General features: G+C 36.3%; 1 protein-coding gene across 2 annotated transcripts in view; it reads right to left on the bottom strand.

Moving 5' to 3' along the window:
- The window catches only part of LOC108705370 (programmed cell death 1 ligand 2), a 32,943-nt gene that overhangs the window by 2,256 nt on the left and 12,076 nt on the right, over positions 1–18,611 (bottom strand). For both annotated transcript variants that reach the window (XM_018242228.2, XM_018242229.2), the window contains 4 exons: positions 16,973–17,039; positions 14,899–15,264; positions 13,263–13,541; positions 4,111–4,245 (listed from right to left, as the gene is read on the bottom strand). In XM_018242228.2, the coding sequence (XP_018097717.2) occupies positions 4,111–4,245; positions 13,263–13,541; positions 14,899–15,264; positions 16,973–17,039 (847 nt within the window). The remainder of the gene's footprint in view (positions 1–4,110; positions 4,246–13,262; positions 13,542–14,898; positions 15,265–16,972; positions 17,040–18,611) is intronic.

Genomic DNA, 18,611 nt, shown 5'->3' with positions numbered 1-18,611 from the left:
TCCAGAATTTTTGAGTAGGTCTAAAAATCCCTTCAGACAAATACTGCACGTGACCATGTATGAGTCTTTAGCTATCACATTGGTTATTGTACACACTGGTGATATACTTCCCCATAGGGCACTACCATAGTAAAATTGTTTCCCCCAGGCTAACAGAGCCCTAACATTTTCATGCAGCAAAAGTATTTTGCATGAAAATGCCCCTGCACCTGGGCAAAAACAGACTCCTGCAAAACAACATTTTTGAACTTCACAGTCTATATTTCTGTTATCAACTCACAGCATGAACACATTGTTAATAAAAATAAAAACCTGTCATTTAAAAATGCAAAACAAAGAAATTAAGACAAAATAATAAAGATTAGTTGAGACACATTTCTGAGTTATGCACTACTGTTTTCCACTAGAACTTCCACGGTTTTCCGCAAGAATGAGGAATTTGGAAAATGAAACCACTTTCAATATCATGCACTGATAAGGTCTGTAGCAAAAAAAAAAAATATCTACAGATAAAGTAACGAAAACGCAAAGAGACTGTTATTAAAAGCAATAATCAGAGCTGAACTGATTGTATATTAGTAACCATGTCTTTAAACATCTTATATATTAATGAAATACGTTTTTAGCATAGGCAGATTTTCATTAAGGCTTGAGGAGGCTAAGGGGGTTATATATCAAGGTCCGAATTTATCTGAGTATTTCTAAGTTAGAAATCCAAGCAACTCTGATTGCCCGAATGGACCTTATTTATTTTTATTATTATTATATTTTTTTATTAAAAGCCCAAAAAAAAGGGTCGGGCAAACTTCGGAGCTTTCCCAGAAAACTCTGAATTGTTTGTGGTTTTCAGAGTTTTTTGCACAGAAACCACAAACTCATCCGATATCGGTACGGACAGTAGCGCAGACACTGGGACCTTCCCCATTGACTTATACAGGACATCGGGAGCTTTTTGATTCAGGGGTTTCGGATTGAGTTTTTAGACCATTGGACTTTAATAAATCTTGAAAAATTCTTAGTGTTTTTTTTCCTCCGAAAACCACAAATTATTCGAGGTTCGGTTATTCGGACCTTGATAAATAACCCCCTAAGCCTCCCCAAACGTGTGTCCCTAAAAAATTAAAAGTTAAATTTAAAGAAAAAAATCCTCTGTCTCACCAGTGTATCTATTTCAGTATGTCTGGGGGGGGGCAAAGAGGTGCTGCTGACTAGTGTCTTTGGAAGAAATAATCCTTACCTGGTGACTCCAGTGATGTCATTGTGATATTTTGCACTAAAAATCTTGAATGGGAAAGCTTAAGAGCTGATCGATGTGTCTAGTTAGGGAGTAGGTGTAACTGAGCTTTACCCAGGATGGTTGTTTGTGCTGGCGATCAGGGCCAAGAGACAAAGCAGGATAAGTGGTTTTGGAAGGAGTTATTGCAAGAGGTTATTGGCACAAATACCATCAATGGTCAATGGTACTTCCATTGAACTACTCAGGTAGGGGTGATCTGAAAATGAAAGCTGAAACTGAAAAAAAATTGATGGTGTGATGCAGTTTTATAAAGAAAGAATTGTTCAGTGTACCTTCCTAAAAAAGCAATACGTTTTCCGAACGAAAGAGGTGTGATTACCAAAATAATGTGTTATAGAAATGAAAAGAAGTAAAACCCCTCTCTATTCAATTGACCACCAATTAAAGAAAATTCAAATATAAGTGCAGCAGTATCAGAGTTTATTAACAGTTTCGTTAACGGTTACTAACCCAGTGTTGCTTCAATTATTGGGCAGCCATTGCTGGGTTACCCAATAAAGTGCTATGTGCTAGGTGCTAATAATTCATTAGCAATTAAAAATCATGTAACAGGATTAATTAATATTGTGCTATAAATTGCTAGTGCTTCAAATGAAATTAAGAAGTTAACTTAAATAACCAGGATTAAATTGACCCAGGTGAGATTAAAGTTAATTCATTATTATATATCACACATTAAAATCCATTCATTATAGAAGATTGTAGATAACTGATTAACTGTTAAAAAGTAAACTTTACTAAATTCATTAAAATTGCTGCAAATCAATTAAGGTAATCTTTGAAGACTGCATAAAAATTGGTGAGTAATAATTAATCCATACACCCCCGTTAAAGTTATAGGGTGTTAAAAAACGTTTGCATAAAATTATTCAAAGGAGACCAGCATTGAAAGAGAAAGGAGGAATAGGAAAATTGTTAGAGGTGGAGAAGTCCCAAGTTCTAGCTGCCTGTATTTTTCTAAGTCTGGGACCCCACACGGAGGAGAAAGTAGGTCACTGGGGACTGTAGTCTCAATTTTACCTTGCTATCTTATAATTCGGAGAGCTAATCTTCCCTATAAAACTACAAATCCCACAGTGCCATTAGATAACAGGTAAGATTATAAAAGAAGAATCAATGCGGTCGCAAAGGTTTAAAATCAATAGGAAATTATTTTGCAATAGTAAAAATAAGGAAAGCGCCCAGGAGACTTCACAAAAAGCGCTTCCCAGTGTGCCAACACGTGTTTCGCCTGCTGGCTTTGTCAAGGCAAAATATTTTGACCTACTTTCTCCTCCGTGCAGCAATTTTAATTGGTGGTCAATTGAATAGAGAGGGGTTTTACTTCTTTTCATTTCGGTGTGATGCAGTTGTTATGGTACCATTGTGACCAGATGACACTTTCATACATCTGTGAGTTTCGCCTACAACCTACCTGAGTAGTTCAATGGAACCATTGTGATTGGATATTGGTGAAAGTTTCCATTAGTGGTTAAAGGCCTTGTATCCTTAGCTGTCTCCCAAATAAATATGCCATTCCTTCTTACTGGAGTAATGCCTTCATTTGTAACACAGCTTAGACTGCAGCATAATGCCTTTTTTGTATTTTCTCCCAGCACATCAGTTAGGCTACTTTCACTTACGCACAAATGATGTGTTGATAGTTGAATGCAAGTTTGTTTTCAACCCCATGTACTATTATAATGTATTACTTTGAAACTGCAGTAAAAAGACAGCTACTGTTTCTTGCAAGGGGAAAATAATACACAGTATCTGCATTAAGTAAGATCTCCCATAAATGACAAATTTAACATGTCCCTTGTGTTTTATGTGAAAGTAGACCAATAAACATGGTTTAGGGGGTTATTTACTAAACTCTGAATGCAAAAATCACGAAAATTTTTGATTTGTTTTTTTTATAAAAATCGGATTTTTAAAATATCACAAATTTTTCAGAATTTTCCGAGGATGGAAAAGTCCGAATCAGAAAATCCAGCATCTTAGACCTGTCGAGGTTGCATATAAGTCAATGGGAGAAGTCCCAATGATTTTTTGATGTGCGCTGGGTTTTGTGCAATACCCTGAAATTTTGGGGCAACAATCTGAAAAAAAATAGTCAAAATCGGATAAAAAAAAACCCAGAAAAAAACATGAAAATCTGAGTTTTCCCCGCAAAGCAATTTTTTTGGGAAAATGTAATAATAAATAAGCACAAAAAACCCGAGCAGATTTGATTGGAGTTTGTAGCAGAAAATATTGAGATAAATTCGGAATTTGATAAATAACCCGCTAAATGTTAAACAACCCAACCATTAGTCCTGATTTCTAGTAATGTGGCTGAACCAAACTTTTTCTATCATTTTGGTAATAAAAGAGAGTGCTATGCATATTATTTTCAAAATATTCTGGGCTTCATCCATGTCAAGTGAAAAAATTCTTAGTACTTCACCATGTGGGTGCATCAATTAGTAGCTCTTAAGTTAGCCCATGTATGGGATATATTTCAGATTGTAGTGCATTTCTAGACAGAAATCCACCTGTGTGCTCAGATGGGTGAATTGCAACTTTTAACAATGCTTATGATATGGGGCTGAATCAGCTGTTTCTCCACCAGTGCTTTGTAGTGTAGGGTATTATACTACATAATAATGTATACTACTGTATATAATACTATTATGTGATATGTTGGATAGAAACTCACAAGATTATGAGTTCAAATTACGCAATAACAGAGTAACTAGTCCCATGCCTATGAATCTGCTAAGCAATATTACTCAGCAAGTCCAGTTATTTTAGACTTATCACTATAAAATACTGTAATTTTACCATATTACCTTTTTTTCTGAAACACTTAAAACAGTGCTTTCTTGTCAGATATATGGCAATCATGGTTACCAGTACTACAAGTATAACTGAAATAATGGTTAATATCCTTCCAATGTTTTTTGGAAATCCATTAATTTCTGTATCTGTGGAAAGAAGAAATATACATATTTACTTTAGGTTTTCAGAATAGACCCCTATTAAAGCAAAATTACCTTTTTCAAATTAACACATTATTTTAGACCTGAAATTGCCAAGGTTTTTTTTTCAGATTTTATCACTTTAACTCTTAAGTGAAAGAGTACAAATTAGGGTCCAGAACTGCTTTGTAATTCAGCTAATACTTTTGAGCTGTATTCGATATTTGTCTTAATCTCAAAATTGTGCTTTTGGTGCGGACTAAGTGCCTAACAATGCAAGGGAATTCTGGAGCATAGCAGTAATTCCCACCTGCATCACTAGGTACTATAGGATAATTTATTATTTTAATATGGAGCAGCAAAGTGACAAACTTCTCACTCAAAAATTTTAAGTGCAAAAGTTTCAATGTTCAATACACAAAAAAATGAGAGCAATTGCATACTTTTAAATGCATCAAATGCAATAGCACTGAGCCCAAATCCATGCACCAGCATAATGACACTGAAATTGTGGGGGAAATGCTGCATTGGGGTAACTGTACTTTAAGTCATGCGACTTACAGTAATTATTTTTTCTTACAGTTGTTTATATATTTAACAATTTATCTGCAAGTTCTCTATCCTAACTTTCTTGGCTTCAATAAACACATGCTGTGAATCATTGATGGATTTCTCCTGGTCTTGGTTGGGGTGTTTGCAGTATGAAAATGTGTTGAGGACTGATAGTAAGAAACCATTTATGTCTCAAAAATCATATTTCAAAAGTTTTTATTGAAGGTATTTCCAGTTTTTTCTTATAAAGGAACTTTATTTCCAAGTCAACATATCACGTTTTTAACATCAATTAGTACAAATGTGTTTTACATCCATTAATATCGATGGGGCTATTAATGTACAAAAATCATAAAAAGAAGGAAAGAAAAGGAAAAGAGGGGAAATAGTAAGATCTGCTGTATATGGAAGAAAATATAAGGATCAATCCTGTCTTTAACCTTTCAATAAGTCAAGGTGAAATGGTCAAATCCACTTGATAACGATATTGAATCCATGGGTCCCAAACGGTCATAAATTGTATTTGCTTATCAAGAATTATGCTAGTTCGTTTTTCCATAATTCATACTCTGTCTATTTTTGCCTTAACCTTCGGAAAAGACAAATGGGGAGTTAGCCAGGCCTTTGCAATAACTTGCTTTGTAGCAGTAAAAAAGTGGTTAATTAAGACATGTTCTGCTCTGGGGATTGCTTCAATAGTTTTATTTAAGAGGGTCTCCTCTGGACATTTGGATATATTAACCTGTAATACAGTGTAAATGAATTGATAGACACTAATCCATAAGCGCTGTGCTTTGTCACAGTGCCAAAATATGTCTTATTGTACCTGGGATGGCACAGCCCCTGAAAAAGTTAGGATTATTTCCACAAATCCATTTAGCTATACGACTTGGAACCAGATACCATCTGCTCAATACCTTTAATGATGTTTTCTGAGCTAGCACATTGATAGGATTATGCAGGGTGTCTCAAAAAAACATTTGCCAGTCTTGGTCATCTAGAATGAGAGACAATGCTGTAGTCCGTTTTTTTTTTGTTTTTTTTTTACAAATTTCAAGATGTCAACAGGTTGAATTAGTACATTGGCAATAAAGAAAGCTAAGAGATCCTTTCATTAGAGGGCGACTGTCCAAGACTGTCCAGCTTATAATTTATATGTAATGGCATATATATGTAAGCCCTTGTGTACCCACCAACAAAATTGTTTAGGTTCCTGACCTGGTGTTTAGAAAGCCAGTTGGATTTAGTAATATCTCAAAAAATTATAAGACCATCTCTGTGGATAAACTTTTTTTATCAACATTAAGGGGCACATTTACTAAGGGTCGAATATCGAGGGTTAATTAAACCTCAAATTCGACCCTCGAAGTTAAATCCTGGGCAAAATCCAAGGATTTTGGGCAAATACTTTGTTCGATCGAAGTAAAAATCAAACGATTCGAAGGATTTTAATCGATCGATCGAACGATTTTTCTTCGATCAAAAAAAGCTTAGGAAAGTAATGGGGAAGGTCCCCATAGGCTAACATTGTACCTCGGTAGGTTTAAGCTACCGAAGTATGTAGTCGAAGTTTTTTTTAAAGAGACAGTACTTAGGCTATCGAATGGTCGAATAGTCGAACAATTTTTACTTCGAATCGTACGAATCAAAGTCGTAGTCATATCGAAGTCGAAGGATTTTTAGCATATTTGATTGATGGAACGCTCGAATAGAAATCGTACAATTCGAATGATTTTTAGCGATCGATCGAAGGTTTTCTATTCGATGTGCAAAGACTTAGAAAAGTGCTGTGGGAGGTCCCCATTGGACTTTGGTAGCTTTAATTTGGCGAAGTACTGAGTCGAAGTTTTTTTCAAAGAGACAGTACTTCGATTATCGAATGGTCGAATATTCGATCGATTTTTACTTCGAATCGAAGTTGAATGGTCGAATATAGCCTATTCGATGGTCGAAGTACCCAAAAATTTACTTCGAAATTCGAACTGTTTTTAACTTCGAAAATTCACTCAAGCTTAGTAAATCTGCCCCAAAACGTTCTGCATTGTGTTTATTCTTACTACTATACCATAAGTCATGATGGATTTTTCTAACCATTGTTTTGCCATATTAATTCTGGCCACTGCTACAATTTGGGACAATAGCTTATTTAAGTCTTTAGTGGGAAGGGCTAATAGAGTTCAAGTAGAGTGTCTAATGCTAAAAGTGGATCTTCACTAACGGAGATCATATATTTAAGTGTGGTAACTGGAAGCATTGTGACCTGGGAACGATATGTGATATGCACGGCAATAAACATCCTCTGTGTAAGTAGATCTGATAACATATGATGTGCATTTCCGCGTACAGTCTCACACTATTGGGCATTCTTTACTCTTTATTTTAGATCGTATTAAGGAAAAGGCTAAACACTCTGAGCACATCAATTTGGCATTTTTCTATTTTAGTCTAGTGAAATACTGGATCACTAATCTTCCATAAAATCATTGGTGGCTTACTGTTTCTCTAAAATGTCAATCAAAGCATTTCATTAAAAAAAAAACTCTTAATGAAGAGCTTGAATTCTTAAGGAATCAAATGAGAGTAAGGGGCGCATTTACCAACCCTTTTAATTAACCCTCGATATTCGACCCTCAAAGTAAAATCCTTCGACTTCGAATATTGAAGTCGAAGGATTTACCGCAAATACTTCAATCGATCCAAGGAAAAATCGTTCGATTCGAAGGATTTTAATCCATCGATCGAAGGATTTTGCTTCGATTAAAAAACCCTTCGAAAAGTAATGGGGAAGGTCCCCATAGGCCAACATTGTAGCTCGGTAGGTTTTAAGTGGTGAAGTAGGTAGTCAAAGTTTTTTTTTTAAAGAGACAGTACTTCGACTATCGAATGGTCGAATAGTCAATCGATTTTTAGTTTGAATCAAAGTCGTAGTCGAAGGTCGAAGTATCCTATTCGATGGTCGAAGTACCCTAAAATCCTTCGAATCCTTCACTCGAGCTTAGTAAATGTGCCTCTAAGTGTAGGATTGGGCATGACTTTGCAGTTGTTGGCAAGAAAACCTACAATATTGCAAAAATGGGCAAACAATGAAGGAAAAATAGGGATATTTCCTAAGTGTGTTTTTTGTTGCACAGAATGTCTAAGGGTTGTTTAATCTGTTTTGTACTGGGTGAGCACAGAGGGTTTCTTTTGTGAGTACAACTTTCTTGTTATTAGTCGTCCAGTAAAACTTTAGTGGATCACTTTCTCTGGATTTAACATATCTAGATAGCTGTGATTTATGGGAAGAAGCTAAAAGGAAATGTCAGTTCAAGATAAAGTAGCAGATACAAAAATAAATTTATTGCTTCAAGTCATATCAAGTCATTATCTCATGATTTCTCATGATTTACCATGTCTGGGATTTTTTTTGTCACTGTGAGATAAGACTTATATACATATACTATAGATACAGTCATAAGTTTACTGTAGGTAAGCAACTCTTGCCAAATTTCTATCACATGTTTGAGTTTTTAGCTTCACTGCCTTTGCACTTAGGTTCACATTTATGCAAAGTATGGAGTCAGTACCATGCTTCAATGCCTCACGCGTGACCAGAGAACTTCTCATATACAGCAAAAAAAGGGGAAGAATTAACTTGCAATATGCCACATTATTTCCTTTATGTAGTCAAATATTTGCCCGTTTATGTTTATTTTTTCACTTTTACATTTTGCAATTTCCCAAACAATCATACATTTTGGTCTTGAGCTCAAAATAAAACCATATGATTATTTGTTTAATGCACATTCTGCATCTCTCTCTCTCTCTCTCTCTCTCTAAAGACTGCAATTACAACCCTTGACTACACTGTAAGTAAATTCAATAGCGGGTAGGATAAATGGACTTTGTATCAAGGGTATTACATGATCACACAACAGAAAAATCGGAAAAATATAAGACACAATATATTTAGTGGGTTATTTACTAAAGTCCAATTTTTTACTGGTTGAACTTTTAAAAGGGAAAACACCATTTTTTCAGAGAAAAAAAACCTGGAATTTTTTGTGATTTATTAATTTCTAATGGTGGTAAAAGTCCGAATAAAAAATACTCCATCTCAAACCTGATCAAGTAGAAGTCTATGGCATATGTCCCATTTGCAACTGATTGTTTTGTACAATATTCTGAAGATTTCATGGTTTTTTGCCTCAAATCCGAAAAAACCTACACCAGATTTTTACCTGATTTTATCACACCCGAAATTTTTGAAGTTTTATAAATAATCCCCTTGTAACAGCAACTAATGTATTAAAAGCAGAGTAAAAAATTGCTGTTAGAAATAAACAATTAAAAAATAATTTTCTATTTTCATCTAACTTCCTATCAGAGTGAATTAATGATTTATTGAATATATCAAACTTGTGATGTCTCGAATTTCCCCTACAGGAAGAGATGCTTAAATAGATTGTCAATAAATGACACAATACTTTTATCAGTAAATGAATGAATGTTATAATCCAGGAAGAGACACCAAACAATCATATTAAGCAATGTGCAGTAAATGATTTTTTTTTTATTGTAGTAATAGGAAAATGAAGTAGAATTAATCACATTTATATAAGTAAATCACACACAGAGGGGGTCAATTATTTTCTGCAGCACTGTGATTGTGAAGGGCAGGTTGGGAAGGGAAATGGGTGTCCCCTTTAAGGTTAAGGTGTGTCCTATTCTTACTTCCTGCCCTCTGCAATACGACTGGCAAGACGCAAAGCCCAGCAATGCTCCAGACTCAAGTTCTGGATAAATACGTCCTAGTATTGGTAAAAGGAGCTGCAGGGATCTGTTAATTGAAGGAGAACTCAAGCCTTACTAAAGAAAAAGCTAGAAATGTTATACATTATGTTTTGGGCTTCTGCTCCAGCCCAAGGCAACCACAGCCCTTTAGCAGTAAAGCTCTGTGTCTCCAAAAATGCCCCAGTAGCCTCTCATCTTCTTTTCTGCTGATTCACTGCACATGCTCTGTGCCACTGTCACTTACTGAGCTTAGGGACCCACTCACAATATACAGTAAACATAGGGGCAGATTAACCAAGCGTCAAATTTTGAAGTAATGGGAGTTTTTTGAACTCCCATAACTTCGAAATTTGAATAAAAAAAGACCATTTGAAAATTATAAAAAAAAAAGTTTTTAATTCCGGGTGAATGGGTTGTATTCGAATCGTTCGAATCGCAGTTTTAGCGCATTCGATCGAATTCGAATCAAAGTATTTTCCCCAAAAAACTTTGATTTCCACCAAATGACTCCAAATAGGTTCTAGGAGGTCCCCCATAGGCTAAAACAGCAATTCTGCAGGTTTTTGATGGCGAATGGTCGAAGTTTTAAATAGACAGTACATGATAAATTTAGATATTTGAATAGTCACATTTTTTTCAAATTCGAAATCGAATTTTGGCCTATTTAATAGTCGAAATACACAAAAATAGCTTGAAATTCAAATGTTTTTTTACTTTGAATTTTCACTTCGACCCTTGATAAATCTGCCCCATAGAATAGAAATGTCACAATATAAGGCTGATTAGTAATAAATACAGATAATTACTACATGGCAGCACAGGAACCAGTGCAATTAGCAACAGAATTTAATAATCAGCCCTGTAGCATCAGCTTATATTACAGACAAACCTAATTTTCTGCTTGATAATCTGGGACAACCCAGTAACAACTAGTTATGCCACTGTGTAGTGATCTCTAACTTCACTCTTTCATAAATATACCCCTAAGCGTAGCACCTGGGTGCAGTTTGTAGCATTGCTGCCTTAAAATGCTGGGGTTGTAGATTTGAGCCAAGACACTGATTTGTCCTCTGGGTTCTTCAGTTTCCTCCCATACTCCTAAAACACATAGGCAGGTTAAAGTAGCTCCTGATATAATTGACAATGTGGATGTGATTGGTACCTTAGATTATAAACTCTGGTGTACAGTATGAATATTCTTTGAGTTCTGCAGAATATGTTGGAGCAATATAAGTAAAGAATAATAATAAAACTGCTGGTCATTATATATAAGCCATAATCTATTATCTCATTTTATATACTTTGTACGTAACTGAAAATTTTAATTAAATATATAGAGCAGAAGTGGTTTATAGAGAGACAATCCGGTGCTTAACAATTTTGCTGCCACAGCTCCTTATACTCCATAATTTTAGATGTATACAGTTTTTTTTTAATATGTCGGGTATTCTTTCCAATACATGCCTTACTTCTCTTATGCCTAGTGCCATGTGCATGTTGCACCTAAAAAATGTGAATTAGGCACTAGCCTCAAGCATTGACAAGAGTAAATTATACGTTGAGTCTGTAAGGATCATTTAGAATCCCAAGTTCAGTGTGTAAACTGAAATTTTGGATCCAGTTTGCTATGTTTTTACTCACAATGCAGTGTTTTTGTCCTATTGGCCTCAAGAACAATTTTTATACTGCACTGCATCATTTCTAATGCTCCCATCAAAATAATATCCACCAGTGGATCGCTTATTATTTTGTACTTTGTCTCATGTAATTGCAGCACATAAATAAAAATCTGGCATTAAAAGGAAGGGAAAACATCCGTGTAAGACTACTCCTGTTGTTTACCACTTAATGGACAGAATTGTACAGTACATTGTCCTTTGCAGGATATTAAGGGAAACTTTATTTTAGTTTTGGGGCTTTTTTCCCCCCTGGAGCATACTTCCTCTTAGTTATGTGTTTATGGACCAGTTTCAGTGTTTTGACTGTAACTCACACAAGCCATTTATGTACAGCTGAAAACACAAGCTTTAATTCATATGTTTATGGCTTCACCTGGGAATTACCAATGTTCTCATCAACTAGACTAAAGTTTCTGTTAACAACATTTTTTTAAAAAATCTTAAAAACATTCTTTGAAGTGGCAGTTAGTGATACACTATTTCACTCCACAATAAAGTTTACCTGCACCTTGAGGCACTATGTATGATTATACACACAGATATCCTACTCATACGACATTTCAAAAACAAAAAGGGGCGCGTTGCCAAAGTTTGGAAAGACCTGCAACTGAAATAAATCAATTTCCTCAAGCTGCGGAAAGGAAAAATAATCTAGATGGGTTAACAAAAAAAGTGAGTCATGCCTAATGTCTGGAATGCAAAGGGGATCTCCAGTAAAATTTATTAGATTGTATTTCTATAAATTATGAATAAACTGTGTACACAGCAGACACATTATTTAAAAAATTGCCCTCGGACTCCAGTTAAACAGACCAGTTCTAAAATTACTTTGGATGTAATTGCTGCATATGGTGATTTCCTCTAAATATTTAAAAAAAGCTGAGAAGCTCTATTCATTGTAAATGTTTTTTGTTTTAATAAAAATAATTAATTCATATTGTTTTTTTAAAAATAGATTTTTGATACAAATGACTGTTTGAATATTTCTATGACTTCAGTTTGGAAGTGGAGTGTATTTTATGCAGGTCAGTTAAACAAAGAATTTAGCTGAATATCTACACAGTAGCGAATTTTCGAGTTTTGCCGGCGGCAGAAAGTTTCGCGGAATGGTGCAACAAATTGCCACATTGGTCAGTTTTGTGTGAGAAAAAATTTCTTGTAGTTTAGTGAATTTTTCAGCAAAGCAAAACGGGACAGATTCGCTAATCACTACTAGGCAGCAGTGAAAATGTGATGGTTTTCATAAAACAGTGCGAAAACTAGGATGAAGATGCCAGTGCTGCATAAATATATTTACAAATGCATTCTGGACCTTATATTCATGCAAAGCATCCCTGATGCAGTCAGGAATTTACCTCTTATAAAAAACATAAAATACAAGATCCAGTTGTACCTAGGAGGCTTAGAACCACTGTAATTGCCTAAAAATATGCAATGAAATACTTACAGACAACAGATGATTAATGTTAATCAGGCCCGGTTACTGTCACAAGGGCAGTTATAGGCAGGGCCGGATTTACATAGTGGGTGCCCCTAGGCCCACTGCCATTCGTCGCCCCTTTATTCGTGCAAATTTTCATCATCTGGAGTGGAGCAATGGCGATTGGCGCACTGGAAATTTTAAAAAAATTTTTTATTTCCAGCACATCCCCAGTTTTTTTCAACCAATGTGGGTTTGGTTTGGCAGCATGCCGCCCCCCTAAAATCCTGCCGCCCTAGGCCCGGGCCGAGATGGCCTTTCCACAAATCCGGGCCTGGTTATAGGATACTAGCACATGTAACCTTTTAGACTTAGTTTTGGTAGACTCCACCGTGTTGTTATTGCGGTTGCCTAGCAACCTGACCCCAATACCCATGTACAGTATGTTGATTCAGCCTGGAAAGTACCAGAAGAAAAGAGGGGCAAAATACCTCATTTTTGTCCAACAACAAATGAGAACCATAGAAAGGTTGTAACTTTACAATCTGGTAATTATTATGGTGATGATATTTGATGATAAGTTCAGTACCAAACATTACCTTGATTTACTTGGTGTATAAAAGAAACTTGTGTTTTCTCATTCAGCTCTTCATTCCAAAACACACACGTATAGTTTTGTGTGACATCTGGCCTGATCCTGATGGTACTTGTTAAATTGTAAACTCCATCAGATGTCAGAAAATGGGAAGTGTTTGATGGCAAACTCACATTGTCACCATTATTCTGCCAAGATACCTCTGCAATTGGAAATCCCAATGACTGGCATGTCAAAAATTCTTCGTTTTCAGATGTGTTAATATGTATTCTTTTGTATGATGCTGCAAAAAAAATATTCAACATTTAAAAACTATTCCAACACTCCTCATGACATGCTTACATTCATAATATTATTGGGCAGACATGGGTAAAGGAGAGATTTATCACTATTTGCATTTAAAATGGTGATTTTAAACGGAATGCCAACCCAAAAAATACGTTTTGCCTAATGAAAGTAAACATAATTCTATGCAGCTTTGCGATATACATTCATTACAAATTTCGTTGTTTTTTTATCTATTTATTTGTATATGTATTGCTATTAAAAACAGTGTTTTGTCCCTTTCTTTTTACTTCCCTGATGGCTCAGACTGTTGAAACAATTAACAGACCTGTCTTTGCTGGGGAACTAAGAGTTAAGCAAATGCTGCTTTCCATAGCAATCAGGCTCGGATTGGGCCGGCGGGACACCGGGAAAAAACCTGGTGGGCCCCCGTTCGTCCAGAAAGGAAAGTTGTTAACGCAGCACGTTGCTTCTTTTGCGTTTCTCGTCTTTTGTGGTGTGTTCCTGGAGAAGTGCAGCAGGGGCAGGGGTCTGGAGTTCAGGAGGGGGCCCGGAGACAGCAGCCCCAGTGGGCCTCGGGCCCTCCAATCTGATCCTGATAGCAATAGTTTTTACAAATAAAAGCACTGAAAATGTTTAATAAATGTATATTGGAAAGTTGCTTAGAATTATGTTTTCTTTTATTAGGTGAATTTTAATTTTGGGGTTGCAATTATTTGTAAATATGCAGCATACCCATTCTGGGTTAAGACTGCGCATATTATAAAGTACATGTTATATGGTAAATAGGTATACTGTAGGTATAAGGAGCCCATACATGAGAAGTTTCAAGTTATACTTTAATAACCACATTAACAAGGTCCCCCAGGTTTCAAAACTAGTGATTCCCCACCTCTTTCCTGGTATACCTGCAGTCTTTCTCTGCAGGGCACCCGCAGCCTAAAAATAGTTCTGCTTGAGTGTGGGGGGAAAGGCCCAGACTGCTTGTTTCTATCAGTACAATTGTGTTTGTGTGTGTATTATTGTGCTGGAAGTGGGGAGCATGGCAACCTGAGGCCATATATACTAAGGGAACACAAACTGTGCCTATTATTACACACAGGGGTAAGTTTATACTTGCTGTGTCGCAAATGTCTGATGGTAATTGAGGAACACTTTTGTAATATTTTGTATATTTGTGCCAATGAACACAGGAGAAGATCATTAGTCTTAAAGTTAAACAAGAAGGCACTAGAATGCCAATAGTATTTAAATTGTAAATTAGATTATTACAGAACCTCAGTGTCTGTATAGGCAGCACATCTATATGACTTCAGGTAAAATATTTATTGATTTATATAAATATATATACTGACCTTTCACTTGCAGGCTTATAGTCTTATAGTCTGACCCATCAAGTTGTAAAACGCAGCGGTATTTGCCTGAATCGGTTAACTTCACATTTGTAATCTCTAGTACAGCTCTACCATTATTCAGTTCTTCCATCAGCAGTGTTGTTCTCCCTCTGAAGGAGTCTGGCTGTCTTTTTAAATCTAGCTGCCCATCATTAAGCATTAATACATCCTGACTTTTATCTTGAAAATAGTCAATGTGCTCCCAAGATACTTTTAATTTTTTGGAAACATGTACATTTTCTTCAACTGGGAAACTGCAGATCAGTTGCACTGTATCCCCATATTCAGCCGTGTATGTTGATCTGGGAGCTGTTACTACAAATAAAGCTAAAACAAACAAAACAGCAGTGGAATTCATAGTTTTTGTCAATATATATATTTACTCTTTATAGGATAATAGTAATTTTCTTCTATTTCACATATGCTTTTAGAGTTGTAAATGCCTTTTCCATAAAAAGATCATATAAAATCAGCCTGCCTACATTTGACTGATTTTTTAACTTGCCCCTGGCTTCTAGAAAGAAAGAGGTTGTGACATTCTATACTGTCAACATAGAGCAAAAGACTTGATTTATCTAATCCAGCAGGCAGGGTCAATTCATAATATGGACTGTGGAATTTGAGGCCCTGTGCCAGGCTGTGTCTGTCTGCAGTTCTATGGCATGGCTATATAACTATATACTAATAATTTAATTTTGAAGACAGGGCTAAATACAGTAAATAGTGGCAGGCTATGTGCTACGGAGAGTCTACCCTTGTCCTGTTACTTGATACACACTACCAGCAGTCTGGTCCTGAAGTTGGGAGATTTACTTCATCTAAGGCCAGGCCTGGCTGTGTTGCTATCAGAGCATGACAACAGCAGGCATGACACACGTCAGGTCCGGACTGAGAATTAAAATAGGACCTGGCATTTCAGGTACACATTGGCCCAATCAGTCCACACAGAGGCCCAAACAGCCCCCACCAGCCCACTAAATACTGACTTCTATGGCAGCCCCTCTGGCATTTGCCAGAACCCACAGATTGCCAGTCCGGGCCTGACACCAGTTGTGCTGTTAAGTCGTGGAAAGATCCATGGGTATGCAAATTTGCAAATTTGCAAAGGCCACAAAGTGATTTGTAGCCACACTTGAATAGATAACATTTTACACATGCTTTGTCTAGTCTGCACTATACCATGATATACTAAACTAAAGCACGACTCCCATCATTAAATGATATGGTGACCCCAAGCATAGAATAGCATTGTAACTCTCAGAAACCCTGAAAAAGCAGTTACGTATCCACCAGCTCTGTGCACCCTAGCAAGCCCCAACACTATGTTAATAAAATTAAACAAAGACCCATTAGTTATAGTTGGCAATAGACTCCTTATTAATTATTTCTATTGTGATGGTTTCTTGTCCCACCCTTACTCTTAACTTTTCATATACTGCTGGGTCTGATACTAAATCAAGTTGGGAATACACTGCAGTAATCCTTTATCTTGTGTACTCTTTGCCATTAACAGTCTCAGTGGTCATCATGGAGCATTTAACAGAAGTTTTAAAACTTGTCATATTCACTACCCAGGTGACAACCCAGCTAAGAATCAGCACAGAATATTCACCATATCTGAGAACTACTGCAACTGCAAGTAAGCAACATTTTTAGGACTTCAAGTACATAAAAGCTAAAAGGTTAAAGCTATATGGTAAAAGTCAAGTGAACGCAATGGTTTTGCAATGCGGGCTGAAAATAGTCCTGTATGGACACCAGGGTGTGACCACCATAAGCAGGAGCTTCCCTTATGAAAACTTAACTACATCCCTATGTGCAATAATTCTGTGCAAATGCCAAGTCTTGCAATGTGTGAGAGACGTTGTTATACAGTATGTGTAATGTAATATGACATTATGAAATCAAATAGCTCAATTTGTACAGAATAACAGTATAATATGTTTCATTGTCTAGCAGAGAACTGCACATAATATTCAGTTAAACATTTGTTTCAGGAAAAATATCAAGTGCAATGAATCAGGAAGGAACGTACCTAATACTGAATGCCAGTCAGGTATCATTAGTAGTATACACAGTAGACATGGTATCTTCCATTTCATCTAAAAAACATATACAGAGATCAATTTTTTTCCAACAATGCAAGCATTATATCCAGTATAGAAATGGAAAGGTTTGCTCTCAACTCTACAAATCAGATTAGTACAGATCAAAACAGAACCATATAGCAGCTAAATTAGGGAACAATAATCAGGAACTGGAGGTCTTTTTTGCCTCAATTGATGATTCAGCAATAAGAAATGTGATCCATGGGAATGTGACAAGGCAGAACATATTGCTTACAAAAAAATGAATTGAAACTTCTACAGAAAAAATGCAACCATATAACTAGCAAGATTCCTGAAAAAATATTCTGTAGGTCAGTGAATCAGAAGTAAGTGAATCAAAAGTAGACTGTTCTGTTGGAAGTTAAATACAGCCTTTAGGGCTCTGGGCTTTCTCTAGCGACACCTACTGTGAATTAATTCCACTAGGGACACCAGGCAAGTTGAACAGTTGAATGGGCAAGCTGAAGCATAGTCAAAAACAGTACAAAGTCAGAACAGGTAGCCGAGTTTTGTATCCAAAGTTCAGTCAGTTGTCAAGGCAGGCCATATTAAAAGTATATGAAACAGGCTAAGGGGTCAAGACTTGATAAAGGAAAAGAGGGACTTGAGAAAGGAAAAGAGGGACTTGAGTGAGAGCTGTTAGTCACACAGTTTGATGCCAGCTGGAGCACTGAAACAAAACGGCCAGGTTATTTTAAAAGGTGTCTTGGCACCAAGGAAGTATCGTCACACAGCTTGCTTTCATGGGTGCAGTAAAGAAGAATTACCCGTTTCATTATCATGCCACACAAATGACTATATATAAACTTTATAAAAAGTGCATTACTGCTGTAAACAAACTAAAAAGTTCACAACAACAATTGGTCATTTGGGTCACAAGCTGCAAACTTGTTTTGTAAAGAGTAACGAGACTTATCATGAGGTTGTGGTTCCAGGCCACGAAAAGATTAAAGGGATTGTTCAGCTTCCAAACACTTTTCCAGTTCAGATATTTTCAGATTGTTCAGCAGAAATATATAATCTGTTTGGAATAAACAATTCTTGGACCAGCACTGCCCTTCGTGTTGTCTTTTTATTTCACATACAGAAAAACAATTGTTTTTCTGTATGTGAAATAAAAACACAAACTGGAGGGCAGTGCTGGTCCAGGAATCGTTTATTCCAAACAGATTATGTAACCAATATTGACCATGCACCCGGAGAATAAATGCATCAGAGTGCAGGTATTTAATGAGATATATATATATATATATGCACATCTTGAGTTATAGCTATGGAAAGAACAGCCTAGGGTATAAAGGTAATTCCTAGTGGGCTCCTCTTTATTGCTGCAGGTTTGTATGTTGTTTGTATGTCTTACACCTGAAATATGTGTCCTGTACTGTTCTACAGTTCACTACAGTTCAAACTGTGGTGACCACTAGTTTCACTTTTGATAAAAATGCCCAACCTTGTGTGTTCTGCTTCCTGCCCTAAACTGTTTTTGGTACTTTGTGGTAGTGGATGTCCCTAACTATAGACTATGCTAAGTGCCATGTTAATTCAAGTTACTGGATTTAGATTCCT

Source organism: Xenopus laevis, chromosome 1S (genome assembly GCF_017654675.1).
Source record: "Xenopus laevis strain J_2021 chromosome 1S, Xenopus_laevis_v10.1, whole genome shotgun sequence".
NCBI classification, from domain to species: Eukaryota; Metazoa; Chordata; class Amphibia; order Anura; family Pipidae; genus Xenopus; species Xenopus laevis.
The sequence above is the reverse complement of the archived record's forward strand: the minus strand, read 5'-3'. Positions and strand labels throughout refer to the sequence as shown.